At 41.9% G+C, this 19,574-nt stretch overlaps 1 protein-coding gene across 2 annotated transcripts in view; it reads left to right on the top strand.

The window, feature by feature from the left end:
- The window catches only part of PCGF5 (polycomb group ring finger 5), a 112,622-nt gene that overhangs the window by 44,452 nt on the left and 48,596 nt on the right, over positions 1 to 19,574 (top strand). The window contains exon 2 of one of the 2 annotated variants that reach the window (XM_065894455.1): positions 8,802 to 9,096. In XM_065894455.1, the coding sequence (XP_065750527.1) occupies positions 8,985 to 9,096 (112 nt within the window). In that variant the 5' untranslated portion in view covers positions 8,802 to 8,984. Of the gene's footprint in view, positions 1 to 8,801; positions 9,097 to 19,574 lie in introns of those variants that run through there. The other variant, XM_065894454.1, reaches the window with a different exon arrangement.

Below are 19,574 nucleotides of genomic sequence, written 5' to 3'. Positions count from 1 at the left end.
AGTGTTACAGTTAATACCCTGCTAAAGTGTTAACTCATAACTAGAGCCTCGTGTCCTTCCTGTCTGTTCTCCCTGCCTGTGGACCAAGAATCCTACTAATTCTTATTAGCTGAGAACAGATAGCCGGAGATGGCTCATAAGGGCTTAATTATGACCCTGCCTGGAGAATTTGCATTTTAATGGAAAACACTTTTGCTACCCCTTCATTCAAGGGGAGGGAACAAAGATTTAACATACCACTTCTACAACGTTGAACTAACCCAAATTGTTAAGCATTTTTGTGGAACTAGTTTTCTTTGTAGAACTTCGAGTTGCTCAGTGAATTATGTAGGTTTCCCCATCTTTTTAGTAAAAATCGAGTGTGATGAGTATTGAGGTCAGTGCTTTCTGACCATTGCATGCCTTACTTTGTGCTGTGTCCTGGTTCCACTGCCCTGCCAGGAGTGTCTCACTCATTCTACAAACATTCTTGGGTATATCTTACTATCAGGGCCTCTGTTGGGTAGGACAGGATTACTAGGTACTATTCTACTGCTGGTGGTCCACAGAATTCCTACTTATACTTTATATTTTTGCAGTCCTTTATCACTTACAACTTACAAAAAAAGTTCTCACTTATCTCATATAATCTTATATATGCTCATTATAACAATGCACAAGTATAAAAGAAAATCTTCCCTGTAGGCCAGTGATTAAGGTAATATTAGTCTCAATTTTCACAGGAAGAAAATGAAGCCAAGGGAAGTTAAGGGACTTGCTCTTAATAAAAACGAGGTTCGGGGGCTTCCCTGGTGGCGCAGTGGTTGAGAGTCCGCCTGCCGATGCAGGGGACACGGGTTCGTGCCCCGGTCTGGGAAGATCCCACATGCCGCGGAGCGGCTGGGCCCGTGAGCCATGGCCGCTGAGCCTGCGCGTCCGGAGCCTGTGCTCTGCAACGGGAGAGGCCACAACAGTGAGAGGCCCATGTACCGCAAAGAAACAAAACAAAACAAAACAAAAAACGAGGTTCGGGCTTCCCTGGTGGCGCAGTGGTTGAGAGTCCCCCTGCCGATGCAGGGGACACGGGTTCGTGCCCCCGTCCGGGAAGATCCCACATGTCGCGGAGTGGCTGGGCCCGTGAGCCATGGCCACTGAGCCTGCGCGTCCGGAGCCTGTGCTCCGCAACGGGAGAGGCCACAATAGTGAGAGGCCCCCGCATACTGCAAAAAAAAAAAAACAAAAACGAGGTTCTCTTGACTCTGTGTACAGTGTCCTTTCTTCTAAACCACAGCTACCTGTAAAGTTAGGACTTTTTCAATTCGTGTGCCTGCTTTTCTCTGATAGTTGAATGTCGATGTCACTAAGTTTCTATATTGCACTTGCCCCAATTGAATTTCATATCTTTTTTTTTTGATAGAACAGTTTTTTCCTAATTTTTCTATAGTCACTTCTAACTTAGAATCATCTACATTCAGATTTGATGGAATATTCTAAGTTTCTGCATTTGTGCATTTGTGCATTTATTATCTTCAGGGATTTAATCTGACCTCTCAAAATAACAGTTGTGGCTCTGTGCTGATGTTTTAAACTATGGTAGCCCTGATGGAGTAAATCCAGTCTTTCCTTATAGTCTGTGCCTATTTTAGTTCCATTCTCTGTTCTTCCAGTATAAGTGGAACTTGCCCCAGACAACTGTTGACATCACAGTGAGGAAAATACAGCTAGTTTTTTCTGCCTCTCAAGGGAGAAAAGAAAATTTGGTTGGTTTGTCCCTTTAGCGTAATGTATCTAAAGCACTTTAAAATATTTATTAATCTAGTTGCACAGTCTTTAGCAGACTAATCTTGTCTCTATTCCTAATGCTGTTTATCTGTTCTCACTTTTAGTGTTTTGACTTACTTCTCATTTTTTCTCTGGCTTTCTCATTTATTTTTCATATCCATAGCTTTTGGTATTTTGCCTTGCTGTCTTTGTAACTGGCAGAATCTTAAGCATGCAGGGCTAGTTTCTTGACCACCCATAGGACTTCTTTCAACTGGAGTTTTTGTCATTTGATTCTCTTTCATTTGACACTTTTTTAATAAATTTGGTGTACTGCTCCATAATTGTTTCTTGTGGCTAAGTCTCTACTCCCTGGTGTGATTTTAATTAGTAGTCCTGGAGGGCAGGGATTAACGTATCCTTTGTAAGGATCCCTCCAAGAAGAAATCCCCCCCAAAATACACAGAATGTCTTAGCGTGTGTGCAGTTATTCAGTTTTTCAGTCAATATTTATTTGAATGATTACTGTTTGCCATCCACTCTGCTAGGCATGCACAGTCAAGTGATGGATTCACTGGGCTTATGTGCTAGCAGTTGGTTCAGACAAGTTAACCAGGTAATACAAGACAGTGTAATGTGGGACTTGAGAGAATAAGGATGAGTTGGCTCTCTCTCTCTCTCTCTCTCTCTCTCTCTCTCTCTCTCTCTCTCTCTATATATATATATATATGTGCACACACACACACACACACACACACACGGCACTATATGTGTGTGTGTGTGTGTTTATATATAGTGTATGTACATCAAGGAGGCGCCTCATCTACTTTGAGGTTTCTGAGAATGTGGCCTTTGAGATCATCAGATACCCAAAGAATAAATAAGGGTTGGGCAGATTTAGCAAGGGTGGGGAGGGGACTGGGATAGAATTGGGACAGGATGCTCATTTGAAAGAACAGCCACCTCTAGCGCTAGAGGGTAAAAAGGTTCATTATGACTGCAGCATGGAGTTCAATGGGGAGGCTGTAGAAGTGACAGGGATATGGGGTGGGCTTATTAAGTATTTGGGCTTTATCTTAAGAACAAGGGTTTTTTTAAGTCAGGGAGCAGCATGATCAAATTTTCAGTTAGAAAGCGTCCTCTCCTCTGGCTGTGCTGTGGAGAGTGGTTTGGCAGAGAAGAGCTGTAGGGAGACAGTCTAAGAGTTCATTGAAGTAATGGGGGCGGGTAGAAATGATGGTGATCTGAACCAGGGTAGGTTAAGTTAAAGGATTCAAGAGACATTTAGCAGAGACAGTCCTTGAGAATTATTGATTACAAGGGAGGGTTATGTTAAGAGAAAAAGACACATGGTCAAGGGTGATTGGAAGTCCTTCAGTTCTCTGTTCCTTCCCATTCCTCCATCATTGATTTTAGGCAGTCATAGATTTTGAGCTATAATATCCATGGCCATAAAATAAATACATTCAGGCCCAGTAGGACACTTTAAATTTTAATATTTTCTAAAATCTCTGTAGGATGACTTTTAGATTACAGAGGGTAGTTTTATGTTAGAGATAGTCTATGTTAAAAGCTTGAATAGCATACTTAGGTATATAAAATAATTGACAATCATGGAAAAGTCATTTAATATTTCAGGGAAATGTAAAGATGTAACTCTTTTAAAAGGTTATGCTATTAAACATCTGTTCATCGATGATGTATTTATTAGGCAAGGAAGGAATGTGAACTTTTCAGTACAGAATTACCCATCCATGGCCCAGCCTTAACTGAAATAAAACTCTAGACATAAAGTATAAAGTAATGAAAACATTTGTTAGGTACGCAGATAGCTCCAAGTAGTTCCAAGGGTTGTCAAGAGCCAATTGTGGTTTCCTGGAAGAATCTGGATCAATGATCAAATGAAACAAGCTATCACTGTGGGATTTTGCTGCTTTGATGGGAAATCACCACTGGCCAGTTCACTGCTAAGTACTCTGTAGTCACCATTTCCCTCCCTCCCTTCATTTATTCTTCCCTCCCTTTGTTCCTTTATTTCCTTGTAAGTTAATCTTTTTCTTACCTAACCCCTCTTAACTTCTTGGGTTTGAGAAGTTCTCTTAAGACGTGTAAATAATATGGAACTGGTACCTTTGTTTTGGTCTTCGCTTTACCAAAATGAGCTCTGTGATTATGAATTTGTCACTTCTCAGGATCTTGGTTTCTACATCTGTAAAATGAGACAGCTCAAGTAGATTAGTGATAAGGGGACTCTCAGCTATGATCTTTTACCTGCCTTTTCTCTTTCCTGGTCCTGTATATCTAGTTGCTCCCAGGCCTTTGTTTACTTGAGGGTCCCACTGGTTTTTGAGATTTGTTATCAAAGCCACCCCCTCATACTGAGGCTTCTATGGTTTGTTCTAGTCCCCACAGTCAGAACCAAGGGACTAAGGGGTGAGTTACTGGAAAGTAGAAAGCAGTCGCAAGGGAGGAGATGCCACACAGCAGCTAAAAGTCCTATGTTTAAATCCTCAGAACTTACACAAGTCAGGAAACTGGCCCCTTCTTAACATTCCCTCTCGCCATTTTTTTTTGTTATTTTTTTAACCAGACACATGTTTGAGGTTTTGTTTTTTCTTTTTTGTGTGTGCGCATTTTTTTTCTTGGAATGGGCAAGGTGGGGTGGTAGCTGAAGAGGGGAAAGGAGAAACTACTGAACACTTTACTACAAACCATGCTGCCTCAGGACACGAAGCACAGATTTTCTTACAAAGGCTGTCATTCTCTCCCCGCTTCCAGGTCCACCATTTGCAGTTTCATTATGGCAACCCCACCTCCATGTCTATCTTCAGGTACTGCTCTGTAGCATATTTCTGACCCCTCCCTCCATTACTAATGTAAGTCCTCCTAATATCCATCTCAAGCTCATCTCCTCAGGGAATGCTGATTAACCCCACTTAGTGTTGATCACCAATAACACTTAAGCCCCCTGGACTTCATTAAGTGTTATTCTTTAAAAATACATTTAAAATAGCTTCAGATGCAAATTAGGAAAATAAGTCATAATGTATATGTTGTAGTTTATACAGTGAAATCTTCCATTACATATTTTATTTTTTTAATATCTATTTTATTTATTTATTTGGTTGTGCCAGGGCTTAGATGCGGCAGGTGGGTTTCTTAGTTGTGGCATGCATGTGGGATCTAGTTCCCTGACCAGGGATCGAACCCAGGCCCCCTGCGTTGGGATCGCGGAGTCTTAACCACTGCGCCACGAGGGAAGTCCCCCATTACATATTTTAAATATACTAGAAATAGGGTGACTTTTCACATATTGATATGTTTAGTTAGTTTCCAAGATGAAAGATCTGGAGAGGAATCCTGCAACTATAAAGTCATTTTATCGGACTTGTTTTCTTTGTTCGTTGTGATTGCCAGGACTTGCTGAAGTTGGTCCCAGCTTGGAAATTGGCATGTATACTTTTGCACAATGGTTCTTATAAGGACTATGAAAATGTGGTCATTGAAAACTGTTTCAGAAAATGTATTGCTCCTGCTATGATGTTAAAAATGGTAATTTTTAAAGGTTATGTCCACTCTACCTAAGTTTAATTATAAATTGGATGATTTTTAAAGCTGTCTTGCCTACTTCTTGGTGTATTTTAAATTTGAAATGGATCTTAGAACACTTGCACCCTACTAGACCAGTGGTCACTGGGTTCCTTGGTTTGCCACTAGAGCCATCTCCACTCTGGTATTAACTAAGGTGACTCATGTCGTTTGGAGGTAAGGCAAATACTTTGCACTAATTTCCCCCCATCTCTTCTCCATTACTGTCAGCTCCCTAGCCATCACTGCCCTCACTTCTCCAGAGGCAAAGATGATGTAATTGCAGCACCTTTTCCTCTTTCTAACACACAAGATTGAAAGTTGCCCTTGGCAGATACCCTTTGGGATGTTCTTTTGAACTTTTGTTTACTGGTGTACACCATGCTGATTTGCCTGCTATTTTAGGATTACTGGATTGCAGTCTTCTAAGCAACAAAGAACCAAGTCTAATTTATGTTTAGCAAAATACTGGTTGTAGTAGAAATTTGTAAGTTTGTGGAATGCAGTATATTAGGATTGAATGACTTTGAGGAATCCTTTAATGTATGCTTTTGAATAAATATTTTGCGCTTGTAGTTCTTGAAGTCCACTAGAAAGAGAACTGGGGTTGGTTGGTTGGTTTGTTTTGAACCTTGCAAGCAGTAAGAACTCTTCACCTTTCCACAAACACCCCCCCCCCCCATTGTTCTCCCTTGCTTCCAGTTGTCGTTGATCCTGATCTCCAGACACCCCGCCCAGTAACAAGTTCCTTAGTGGTTCTTAAATAGGGTGCAAATCAAGCGGCCTTCGTCCCCACCGCGGCCCACGTGGGGCTAGTTTGGGGAAGACGCAGCTGAGTAGACAATTTCGCAGGGTGACTCATTCTCAGCACCGACCATCGCTTGTAAACCCGCCAGGGAAAATATGCCAGACATTGTTATGATGAAAACAACTGGGAGGGGTCGGTGGTGAGGAGAAGAACTGAGATAAAATTTGGTCAAATCTACTGTCTCCCTGGAAGCCGGGCGGCGAGGCGGCCGAGGCGGCCGGGGCGGCCGGGGTGGCCGGGGTGGCCGGGGTACCTGCGAGCAGCTCGGGCGGGCGGGCGTGGCCTGCGGGCGTGGCGGCGGGGGGCGTGGAGGGGGCGGGGCCGGCCGGCGGCGCCGGCGGTTGGAAGGGGGTGGAGTTGCCCTTGGAGGCGGCACCGGCCCTGGGCCCGAGGCCCGCCGCGCCCTATCGGGCCCGAGTCGAGTGGCCCCGTGGAGCCGGCGCGCTCCCGCCTGCAGGGGGAGGGCGGACGGGGCGCGGGGACCGGCCAGGCCGCGGCAGGCGCTGTTTCTCTTTCACTTTCCTTCCCTCTGAGGCCGGCGCGCTGGCGGCGAGGAGCGGCGGTGGCGGCAGCCGCGGGGTAGGTACCCGGCTGGCTGGAGAGCGGCCGAAGGGCCGGAACTCGGCCGCCCCTGCGCTCCCCGCCCAAGTTTGCGCCGGGAGCCGGAGCGGCACCTCCAAGCACCTGCCGCGGCAGGCCCCGCCTGGAGCCGGGAGAGCTCTTCGGGGGGGCGGGGACGGGGGTGGCCTGCCGGGGTCTGGGGGGCTTTGAGGTCGCGCCTTACAGTCGGGGGCGGAGAGGGCGGCGGGCGCACGGCCCTGGGAGAGGCGGCGCGTCCTCCCAGGCGCAGCCCCGGCCCGGCCCGAGCGCCGCGTCCGCCGGGCCCTGGCCCGCGCACCTGCCAGGCGGGCGGGGAGGCTTGTGCTGGGACCGCCTAGGGCAGTGCTACCGGGTCCTGCCGGAGGACGAGGAAAAGTTCACTCCTGCCCCCGCCCCGTCACTGCAAGTACTTGCTTCCTTTAACCTTCTTGGTGACAGGGCTCTATGGCTTAAGATCATAATCCCACCCCGGGTCGGGACTGTGCAAGTCCGGTTTCAGAGGACTTTGACTTTGGAGCTTCGTAGCAAACCTGTGAGAAAGGCAGGGCCGTTAATCCCAGTATATAGAGGAGGAGGCCGAGATCCAGGCACGGATAATAAGTGCCTTGCTGCAGGTCATACAGGGGCTCAGGACCAGAACCCAGACCCCCTGTCTGATAATTACGCTCTCTTTCTGTTACACCCTCGACACGATTTCCTGAGCGGATAGGATGATTACTTGCAGAACCTATTCCGTGCATATTCTCAGTGGCGATGTGTCTGTCGATGCAAGATGGAACGATACCTTTTACCTCTCCTCCGGTTGCTTTATATTTAACTTATGAGTTAATAGCTGAGTTAGAAAAGTTTTTGTTTATAGAATTAACTTGGGAAATCCACTCCTTTTTTTCATGTTGTGTCCTCTAAGAGGACACGTTTGTTGTAAGAAACCTTTAAAACTTTTTAAAGTAACCATATGGACAAGCCATGCTAGACGTTTCTGGAAAAAAAAAGTTAAAAAATTAATGACATTCAGTTTTTACAGTGTGCTAGCTATATGTATGTTGTCTCATTTAATCGTCACAACTGTAGGAGGCTGGCATTCTTGTTTTCATTTTACAGTTTAAAAAACCGTAAGACTTAGAGACGATAAGTAACATTGCCCAGGTTATACATTTACTAAATGTGACTGGTGTCTGTTTAAGATTTTGCAGTCTAATAGAGGAGATTAAGAATGAATGTAACTGTAAATAAAAATAGAAGGAAAACGTAACAGAGAAATAAGGGTTAAAAAAAACCGGGGAGATTACACTGAGGATAGCTTTGGAAAAGGGTTTGAAGAATAGGTAGGCTCTAGATAGGGGAGCAGAAGAGCTCTTTGGATGGAGGACATAGGACCTGCAGAATGGACTATGGAAAGAGCCATCCTTTCAGTTTTACTGAGCTTTGAATGATATGTTAAAGTCAGCCTGTGGAGGGTCTTATACGACAAGCTGAGAAATTTAAAGGTTTCTCTGTTACAGAGTAAAGAGGAGACACTGACATTCTTTGAGAAGAGGATCCAAATGTGATAGAATAAACTTGGTGGAACATAAGTTGGGCTGCAGGTGGAGAGGTAATATTTGAGTAGGATGGCTGTGGAAGGAATGGAAAAGGACATCCATTTGATTTGATTACCGACTAGGTGTGGGGTACAGAATGGAAATAGGGAGCATCTTGATAGGGAGGATAATGGCTTCAATTTTGAATCTTTTAGCTTGTGTTGGCAGGAACTCCTAATAGAGCAGTCAAGCAGATAGTTAAAATGCATTACTCAAGAGGTAAAGATGTCAAAACCAGAGTTAATAGCCTCAGGTGTCATTTGTATAGATGTGATAGTTGAGGCCTCAGGATTGGATGAATTTGTTATTATTCTGACTTAATCATAGCAGGTTTACAAATTAATGTTACAGTGAGGGAAATGTTCTATTCACCTGTTCACCCAGTTTGGAACATGTAATACTTGTTGCTAATACATTGGTGTTAATACAGTACGGGTAATTTGACACCTTTTTCTCTCGTCTTTTTAAAATTACTGTGGAAGAAGATATGGGAAAGCAGAACCACCAAAAGGAGTGATGACCAGTGATCTCATGAGAAGTCTGGATGTTAGTTCTCATGCCTCAGGACATCCAGTTGGGAACTCCACACCAGCTCCTGGGATCAGACTTTCATTCACTTAATACCCCTGTTTGCCTGAACTACTAGAGCCAGTCCTAGCTAACCACGAATGGCTACCCAGAGGAAACACTTGGTGAAAGATTTCAATCCTTACATCACTTGCTATATCTGTAAAGGGTACCTGATCAAGCCAACTACAGTGACGGAATGCCTCCATACCTGTAAGTGTTCTTTATTTTGTCATCTACCTATCAGAAGTTTTGGGTTACACTTCTTCTTTTAAAACTACCACATTTTGGGGTTTTTCCTCTAGATTTTAACTTTTAAAACAATGAGTATTCTAAGAATTAACTTTGAATTTATTTTCAGAATTGAATTTCTCACTGGGATACCAGTGGTATGAATTTTTTCTTGTTTCTTTTTTAAATTGTTATAGTTCACTTTTATCTGATTTTAAAATGTTCTGAAAATCATAAGCAGTTATTGGTTAAACTATAACAGTTTTTTTTTTACGTGAACTATTTCAGGTTTTCGCGTTTTAAAAATTTTATTGAAAGAATTAATATGCTCAGAGATTTTTTAGGATATGCTTACTTTAATTCATTGTGGGTTTTTTACAATCACTTTTTTGAGGTATGGTTGACATAAAAAAGCTGTACGTGTTTAATGTGTTTAACTTGATGAGTTTAGAGATAAGTATATACACACGAAACCATCACCCACATCAATGCCATAAACCTTATCCATCACCTCCAAAAGTTTTCTCTCACCCTCGTTTATTATTATTGTGATAAGAACACACTGTAAAATCTACCCTCCTAGCAAATTTTTAAGTGTACAACACAGTATTGTTAACCGTGGGCACTATGCTGTACAGTAGATCTCTAGGATTTATTCATCTTGTATAACTGAAACTGTACCCTTTGACCAATAACCAACAGCCTCAGCATCCCCTGGGAACTTGTTACAAATGCAGATTATCAGGCCTCCCCCCAGAATTACAGAAGCGCTCTGGGAGTAGGCCCAGACATCTGTGTTTAACAATCCCTCCAGGTGATTCTGAAGCACGCACAAGTTTGAGAATCACTGTTCTAATGAATGATCATATCTGTGGAACTCCTGACAAGTTTCTTTTTCACCTGTACTATCAGTAGAGAGACATTTTTATAGCCACTTAGGCCAGTATTTCACCTATTTTTTGTGCTTTTGCCAGTATGAATTTATTTTCCTATTTCAATGAAGGTAATTCCAGTAAGTTCTAGTTTAATGCCTGTTATGTGCACCAAAGTAGATACTTTATATACTTGATTTCATTTTAGCTTTAAACAGTAACCTTGAAGCAGTTTGGAGGGGATGTGGGGAGACACAGAGAGTATAGAGATTATCTTCACTTGTGGGTGTGGGAGCTTAAGAGCTAAGTCACTTACCCAGTCCCGCAGCTTATGAGTAGTGGACCTGTATTCAGCTCCAAAGCCCATGCTCTTTCTAAGATAACCTGGGACATTTTTTTAATCCCCCCTTAAGCTATTCTCCCTCTGCTTAACTTACATACTGTTATACCGGTAGTTTTAAACAGGGTTGCAAAAAAAGAATCACCCGTTAGTTGTTAAAATGGCAGATTTTATAAATATTTTACCACAAAAAAAAAAGTCACCTAGGATGCTGTTTAAACGTAAACTTTTTCACACCTCCACCTGGAGAGATTGGTGGGTGTTGTGATGAGGTCTGGACATGTGTATTTTGGCAAACCTCTCCAAGTGATGTTGATGTATACTTTTTGGAGGTATTACTGGGCCCATGCTGTTCAATTACCAGTTAACTATGAACTGTCTTGAAATGCTCACTTACTGTTGCACTGTATCATTATCTTAACTTGAACAGTTATCAGTTAAACATCATCAAACAGGTATTTATTGAATGCCTACCATGTGCCAGGCACCATTCTAGGCACAGAGAATAGCAGCAGTGAACAAGGTAGTCAAAAATCTCTGCTCTCAAGAAAGGGGAAAACCAATAATAAACATACGCCACGTTAGATTGTGTTAAATGCTATGAAGAACAAAGAAGGATTGTAGATAGGAGAGTTGGGGTCATTTTATATAGTGTGTCGGGGTTGGCCTCTTTGATATGATGACATTTGGACAGAAACCTGAAGGGATTGAACTCTGGATATATGGGAAGAGCATTCCGGGCAGAGGGAAAAGCAAGTACACGGCCTTGAGGTGGGAATGCCCTTGGCAAGTTTAAGGAACAGCTAATCAGTGAGAAGGCTATTGCTGCAGGTCAGCTGAAAGATTATGGGGCCTTCAGCCAGGGTAATGAGGTGTGAGATGGAGGCAGGGAAGAGTGATTGACTGTGGATGTATTTTGGAGGCAGAACCAGTAGGATGTGGCTACTCTAGAGTGGGGACTTTGTCTTATACTTTCCTGTTTCCCACTACACGAAGCATGGCACCTGGACATGGTCCACAGTCTGTTTTGTTTTGCTTCTTCTGACATTAGTGCATTGTTTTTATAATTGGATTTGTCCAGCAAAACCTGCCAGTTCTGTTTGGCAGATGAGAAGAAAGCACAAATTCTCCAGTTTTTATCTATATAATACAGATTTTATATCTGTTCTTCTGAAAGAAAATTTTCTTTGGGACATAATGAAATCCCAGTTTAAATGTTACTTTTTTTAATATAAATTTATTTTATTTATTTACTTATTTTGGCTACGTTGGGTCTTTGTTGCTGCGTGCGGGCTTTCTCTAGATGCGGCAGGCGGGGACTACTGTTCATTGTGGTGCGCGGGCTTCTCATTGCAGTGGCTTCTCATGTTGCGGAGCATGGGCTCTAGGCACGTGGGCTTCAGTAGTTGTGGCACACAGGCTCGGTAGTTGTGGCTCGCAGACTCCAGAGTGCAGGCTCAGTAGTTGGTGGCGCACGGGCTTAGTTGCTCCACGGCATGTGGGATCTTCCCGGACCAGGGCTTGAACACGTGTCCCCTGCATTGGCAGGTGGATTCTCAACCACTGCGCCACCACGGAATCTCCTAAATGTTACTTTTCTGAAGGAAAAACAAAAGATTCTAGAAGTATAAACAATAAGTTTATAAGCAAGGGTTATGTTTATGTTTGCAACAGCAATTTAATTAAGGTCTAAAGGGATAGGTGACCGTTTAATAGCTCTTATCATTCTGGCCTGAAAAGTCCCTTGGCAGTCAGCAAGCCCCTTTACTGAGAGAGAATGAACATGGCAGAATTGTGATTAAAAGACACAAATATGGCCTCTTTCATCCACAGAGAACACAGAACAGTAGAGTAAATGATGGTGGAGTCAGGCACTCAACCCAGTGTCTTAGGAGACCTGAGGATTCTGTAGTGCTAAGCTTTATGCACTTTCTGGTCCTTGGATTTCTATATATTTCTTGGTTCATATTCATACTGGGGCTTATAGGCAAAAACTATCCCACTTGCAAAATATCCCCCTATTTGTATTGATAAAATAAATAGTACTGTAAAGCATGTTCCTTAATCATTGGTTGGCTCTTTGATGTTACCTGGTTTTCTTAGGTATAAGGTGGGACAGATATATGTGATACAATGATTTGGGATCAGTATAGATCCCAAATAGAGAATATGGCCCAATAGAGAAGATGGCCAAATGGGACAGGAGGAAAGTGAGAAGTGTTAAGTGACAATGAGGTACCCCCAGATAGTTTCCATCTTGACTTTGGCATATAAAAATATCTTATTAAAATAACTTTGTACCTAAACTATAATTTTATGATACTATAAGTAAAGAATGGGTAAACAATAGTTCTTATTATGGAAACTCATAATAAAAGAGAAAGATTTTGTTCTTACTATTCGAGTTTGAGATGTGTAAATGGAGCTTTATTATTGGTGAGCAAAAGCAGACTTTAGGACCAGTCCCTTCAGAACTCTGGTTCTGTTCTGAAGGAATAGTAATCAAGTTAGGGAATGTATAAAATATCAATAAATTTGGACGCTGGTAAGTGTGATGAAAATGAGGAAACAGAATGATGTAATAGCAGATATATGTCAGGATGTTGCAGCAGAATGAATGCCAGAGAAGGAACCAAAAAGAGTGTTTTCTGAAATTCCTAAAGCCATGGGCCCAAAGCCTTCTCAGGCAGGGACATACATGCTTGGGCCTGGCTGCAGTGGAGGTGCTTTGGGGCGGGAGGTGTAGGGATCATGAGTGGCTCTCCCTGCTTTGATATGGATAAACGGAGCTACTTTACTCTTTCAGATTACTCTGCACCTGCATCTCGACTCTTTCTCTCTCCTCAAATCAGTTTGTTGATCCCTGTTTTCCCATTAAGAAATTCGGGAGCTAACACTGCCTGGCTTCCCTGTTCATGTAGAAACAAGGGCCAAAATGACAGCAGACTGTCTGACTGCAGCAGTCCTTGGTGTTCTTAGCACTCAGCTCTCTGGAAGACAGAGAAAGGGGCAAGGCAGTCAGAAGGAAGAGGGGGCAGAGACGGCAGCGCAGAATGTCCCACGCTTCTGACGAGGAGTCGCCAAAAAAAAGGGCTTATAAAAGCCCCATCTTTAAGTAGGCTCATACCTCAACTACTAATACCAGCTCCCTTCAGCAGACCAAGGACGTTTGATAAAAAGATAATAAAACTTTAAAATGAGGTAAAAATTTAAAATACAGATGAGTTTTCCCTTTAAATGATCACTTAATGCTAGATGAACTAAATCCACATGTCTATGAGGTAATTTTAACAACCTAACAAAGTGTGGTTTGTTAAGTTACATGTGGTTACATGTCTATGAGGTAATTTTTACAACCTAACAAACCTAAGGGAATAAATTTGTTCACACAAATAATTATTGAATTCTCTAAAATAAAGAATTAGATGTCAGGCACTTTGCTAGCCCGTGGAGTAGCGTGGTAAATAAGATAAATTTGGAACTTAAACTCTGCTAAGCAAAACTCATAAGCCAAGAAGAAATTTCTACAGGTGTATTTGGATCTATTTTTTTCTTTTCTATATGAACTCACCTCCTCTGAGACTTCAACTGCCTATGCTGATGTCTCCCAAATCTTTATTCTAAGCATCAGAATCCCACTGGATGTCCACTTAGATGTCCTTGAAGCCTCCTGGAACTTAACATTACCTAAAAGTGAATGAATGGGATGCCAACATTCAGTTGTCCGAGCAAGAAATATGCTCCATGCTGGACTCTCTTTACCCTAACAAAGCAGGGGCAGAGTTCTATCTAGTCTCTCTCTGTAATCTCTCTTGAATCTGTCCCTTCACTCTCATCCCCTGTGACCTTTCTCGCTCAGGCCCTCATTCCTTCTCACCAAAGTCCCTGCAGCCCACTTCTAAGCTGTGTCAGTGGTGATCATTTACAAGGGCTTACTGTCTTCATCGCTCAAGCTTCAGCCAACCCAAAATTTCCTAAAGGTACTCTACTGCCCTCAGGATAAATTAAAGCTACGCAGCTGTGACTGATTTCTGCCCTCTCCCTCCCCCCACCACCTGACACACACTGCACACACATGGTTCAGCTGCTTGCTCTGCTTGGAACGTCTCCTGTATGCCTGGCTAGCAGCCGCCCATCCTTTAAAGCTCATCTACTCCAACATATGCCACCTGTCTACTCCCATAGGCCGATTTAGCTTAAGTGTATCCTTAGTACCTGGTACTTGAGTGTTCAGTAAAAGCTTAAATGAATAAATAAATGGTCAATCAGTTGATTAGTTTATTGTGTGTTTTTCCTTTCCAAGATTCAAATGCAGTGAAAGGTACCTTGAAAGGCATGTAGATAGTGTGGGTTAGGAACTACGGATTTTGAAAACCTGTCTTCTGAAATATAGGTGGGAGCTTTGTGGGTCATGGGTAGGGAGAGGGAGAGACGCAGGATTGGGGAGCAGAGATCGGTGGTTCTAAATTAAGGGATGCTCTATCTCTTGCACCAGGGTCCTGAGGAATTTTTGAGGTTGCTTAGAGTGTATTTGCTGGTGGTTGTATAGGTTGTTGACTTAAAATGAAAGACTTTTCACTTAAACTAAGAACAAAGGAGCTTTGTTCCAGCAGCTAAAATGTGCAGAACACAGTGCATTGGTTCTTAACTCTTTTGTGGCTAGAGGCCTCTTTAAGAGTCTGATGATTCTTTCCTCAGAAAAAAGGGAAGGTTATAGACGTGGAATTCTGTGGTACAGGAAAAGAAAGCTTTCTTCTTTCTGCCTTTTTAGAAATTATGGTGGTAGTCCCTTAACTAAGATGAATTCTTTGGAAAAACATTGTTGTATTTAGTTTTCAATTTATGTAAAGAAGAAGGGTTAATTGATAATTAAATATAATTGATGTGACAGTTAAGGGACTTGGAATTTTATGTAGTACTGTGTAAGAATGAAAGAATAATTTAATCATAAGATGGTAAAATTTTAAGTTCTACCATCATTTATTGTTTTTTGAACAAGTATCATAAATATAAAAGTATTTAATTAAGGTACAGAGCACTCTTGATATGTTGATACTCAGTGTTTAAAAATCTTATGCCACATATACTTGCTGTTCAAAGTGCAGTCTCCACACCAGCAGCATCATCACCTGGGAGCTTGTTAGAAGTGCACATTCTCAGGCCTTACCACAGACCTACTGAGTCCGGACATGTGGGGAGAGGGCCGGAAATTTGCGTAATAGCAAGCCCTTCAGGTGATTTTGTGATTCACTAAAGTCTGAGAAGCACGCTCTGGACCAGACATTAATAACCAGCACCTCTAGAAGTAGGCAGTTTGTACTTTTAATCATACAGTAATTGAAGTAAATGCTAATAAAATTAAGATAGTGGCTGTTATTTATTGAATGTTATATTGGGGGTCATGGGCTTTATACATGCATTGCCTTATTTAATCTTCCCAAGAACCCTTATAGTTAGGTGGTGTTATTAAGTCAGTCAGCAAATGTTTATTAGCACCTACCTTGTGCCAGTCATTACTCTAGGCAGTGGGAAGACAGCAATAAACAATACAGATACAGTCTGTCCTCCTAAATTTATGTTTCAATAGAACAGACAGACAAAAAGCAAGTGAATGATGTAATTTTAGATTCTATGTATAACACAGGCTATGAAGAAAAATAAGACAGAATAAGGTCTTGCTTGGAAGTTACCATCTGAGCAGAGAGCGTAAATAATAGGAAGGAGCAAGCTATGAAAAGTTTGAGGGAAGAGTATTTCAGATTGGCATGCTAGTGTTTTCACAGAGACAAAACTCAGAAAGGTTAAGTAACACAGCTAACAAGTGCTAGAGCTAGGTTCCTATTCCTGTCTGACTCAGGTACCTCTTCATAATAAATTGGGATATTTGCTAATTTTATTTTTTCTTCTTTCTGCTAGTCTACATTTTCTAAAATTTCTTTAAGCAGCATGTGAATTTTCAAAATATATATAGTAAGCCTCTTCTGTGTTTTCATGACTGTATACCTGTCATTATGTACCCAATCAGGATCTGAATTTATTAATAATTCTGAGTGATAGCCATTATAATGAAGAAGAGATATAAATTGAACTTTCCAAGAATGTATTCTTTATAAAATTTGATTTTTAGAGTCAAGACTTGTTTTTAGAGTAATAATCAAAGGCCTAAATAGGAACTGTACTTAAACCTAAACAGAAACCGTACTGGAAACCGTACTTTCAGTAGGTGCAACTACAATGTTCTAGGGTTGTGGTAGAAATGAGGTCACTGGTATAACTGATGTTACATATTTCAAACAATATTTTGGCAGAAACTAGTCATTCATGAAAATGATTATAGTGTTCATTTTGATGATTCTTTTTAAATAGGAAAGAATAATTATAGGCCTTAAACAATCTTGGTGTCATCTATTATTGGTAATAATGTTAAGAAGAATTATATCAGATATATGGTTCTTTTAGCTTTTGAAACTATGCATTAGGTAGTAAAGAATGTTTGAAAAGCTGAGCAAAGATTCATAGTGGACACTGAAAGACAAAACTAGGGGATAACAAATAAGTTGTCTTCTGTATTGGTTTCTGAGAATAAATTATATCTAGGTCAGGATGAGTTGGAACTAATACCAGTGATGGATTGAGAGAAAAATACGTAACCTAAAAACCAAATGTATTCAGAGTTAGAAATTGTGGTCGGTGTACAGGTACGTTTAAGAGTCTAGCACAAAGGTTGAGTGTAAACATTATGAACAAGTAGAGTCCAACCAGTGTAGAGGAGGCAAAAGATAATTTCTGTTTGGGTACTTTGAAGATCTATCATATCTACTGGTGTTGTATAACATACTGGGTTTTGCCAGACTTGTGTGTATATATATATCAGAAATTCAGAAACCAGTGAACAAAGCTATATTCTCTCAGAATGCTCAACTGCTGACATTACTCAGTTAACAGAAAATGATCATTTTATTTTAGAAAATTATGTAGCTTATATTGAATTAACTCATTTTAATTGTCAAGAAAATTACTAGTGAATTCAGACTCTCTTCCCTTGCCTTAGTTGAGAATCTAGGCTGATTTCTGACTTGACTTCAGTAGTACACCTGTGAGTCCTAAAATCGTGGCTCCCTCTTCTATTCCTAACCCTTGTGTCCTCATTTATTCCACAAATATTTACTGAGCACCTCCTCCTCCAGGTACTATTCTGGGCACCTGGGACACATCAGGCAACATAGTAGGCGGTAAGTCAAGAGTGTATAAATGACGGTACGCTCTGGTGATAAATGCTACAGAAAAAGGGAAGGTCAGGCTGGGTACAGGGAATTGGGCAGTCAGTGAGAGGGTATGACCACTTAAAGTAAGCCTGTGCTCAGGGTAGGCACCATTAGGAAGGTGGCAGTTGAACAGATTTAAGAAGGTAAAGGAGTTGGCTGATCAGATACCTGATCCCAACCAGTTGGGAGTTGGACATATGAGTCTGGAGATGATCAGCATTTAGATCATATTTAATCAGTGAGAGCGCCAAGGGAGTGAGCATAGATGGAGAAGGGGTGATGGCCAAGGCTGAGCCCTGGGCGCTGAGGGGGAGGAGGCAGTGAGGTAGGAGGAAACAGAGTAGGTCCTGGGAGGCAAAGCAAACACATAGTGTCTAGGAGGAGGGACTGGCCGAGTCAGTTGTGTTTATAAGATGGGACTGAAAGGCCCAGGCTGAGCAGCGCAGGCACCGTGGATAGTCTCGCTGAGCACTTTCAGTGGAGTGGTAAGGAGTGGAAGTCTGGGTGGGTGTGAGAGGATGGAAATGTATTAATTTCATTGTTTTGCTAATTGTACAATGATTATGTAAGTCTTTCACCTTAATGAAGGTAAAGAAGGTGAAAAAAGAATGGGAAGAGAGGTATTAGAGAGAGTATAGGTAGCTCTGAAATGGAGTGATAGCTGACAAGGGAAGTAGGGTCAACAGAAGTTTGATTCTTTTTTTTAAAGATAGGGAAATAATATGTTTGAATGTTGATGGGAATCTTCAGCAGATAGCAGAATACTGACACAGGCGAGAGAGAGAAGCAATGGAGCAATGTTCTCGGGTCGTTGGAAGGGGGTCTAGTGAACAGAGCAGAGATTGACACGTGAAAGTTCTAGAAACAGGCAAGACCACAAAGTTTAGATGTTAGTGAGTGAGTAGGTATGGTGATATAAATTCTGTTTCCTTTTTTTTTCTTCTTTCCTTTTGTTTTCAGTAGAACAGGAAGTGAGGTCATCAGTGGAGAGTGGAGATGGGGGAGGATAAGTGAGGGCTTGACGAGAGAGGAGAAAAGGTATGAAGTATTGGTGAAGAGCATATGGAATTAGGGCATTGAGGGTGACTGCCTGGCAGATGAAGGACCCATTTTTGAGGGTCATGGTCATGAATTTAAGGTGAGAGACCAATCAGCACGATGCATGTTTTTCTCCCACAATGTTCAGCTGTAATCTTGCAGCGCAGAGGAAGCAGAGAGTTGGATTTAGCCAGGGTTAATAGTTTAACTGAGCAAGCATGACAAAAGAAGAGAAGGGAAGACTACTTTAAGTAGAGCAAAGCTATTTAGAGTCTGTGTGAGGAAGTGATTATTCTGACTGGTCGTGGAATTTATGTTGATAAGGAGGGGAATGAGATCATTATTGCACTCACTGACCTACTAGAGTCTGCCCTCACCCTGGAGTCCCACTTGACTCCATAAGCCTGTCTGTGGAAGGCCCTCCTGGACTTCGTGGTCTCCTGACCTGCTTGGTCTCAGATTCCCCTAGTGTGCTGAAGCCCCAAGACTGTGTCCTGACCCTGTCCAGCAGGCTCTGCCTTGCTGCCTGTCCCTCTGTCCTGGCAAAAACAAGAATAAAGCATTCTCCTCAGTAGAAAGTAATGCTATCCTTAGTGTTCTCCATGAAATTGCAACTCATGTAGGCCTTTGAAAGAACTGTGCCACGTATAACGTAAGATGTTCATTAATTCCTTATATGAGTAAAACCAGGAGGTACTGTCTCATGGAAGCAAATTACAGCTATTCTGGAAAACTTTAGAAATAATGTCAGTTTCACATGTAAATATGTATCAAAAGCAGCAAACTGATGCCTCTTCTCTTTGCAGATGACCACAGTTTATTTATAAATTGTTAGTAGATAACAGGCAAATTTTTCAAAGGTGAACTGTATCAAATGAGTGTTATTAAGAAGGGCACATAAAGATAGTGATGTGCTTAAGGAAGGAGGAAAAAATATGCTTCTAG

Source organism: Phocoena phocoena, chromosome 16, assembly GCF_963924675.1.
Source record: "Phocoena phocoena chromosome 16, mPhoPho1.1, whole genome shotgun sequence".
NCBI classification, from domain to species: domain Eukaryota; kingdom Metazoa; phylum Chordata; class Mammalia; order Artiodactyla; family Phocoenidae; genus Phocoena; species Phocoena phocoena.
Note: the sequence above shows the minus strand (reverse complement) of the source record. Positions and strands in the feature narration are given on the sequence as shown.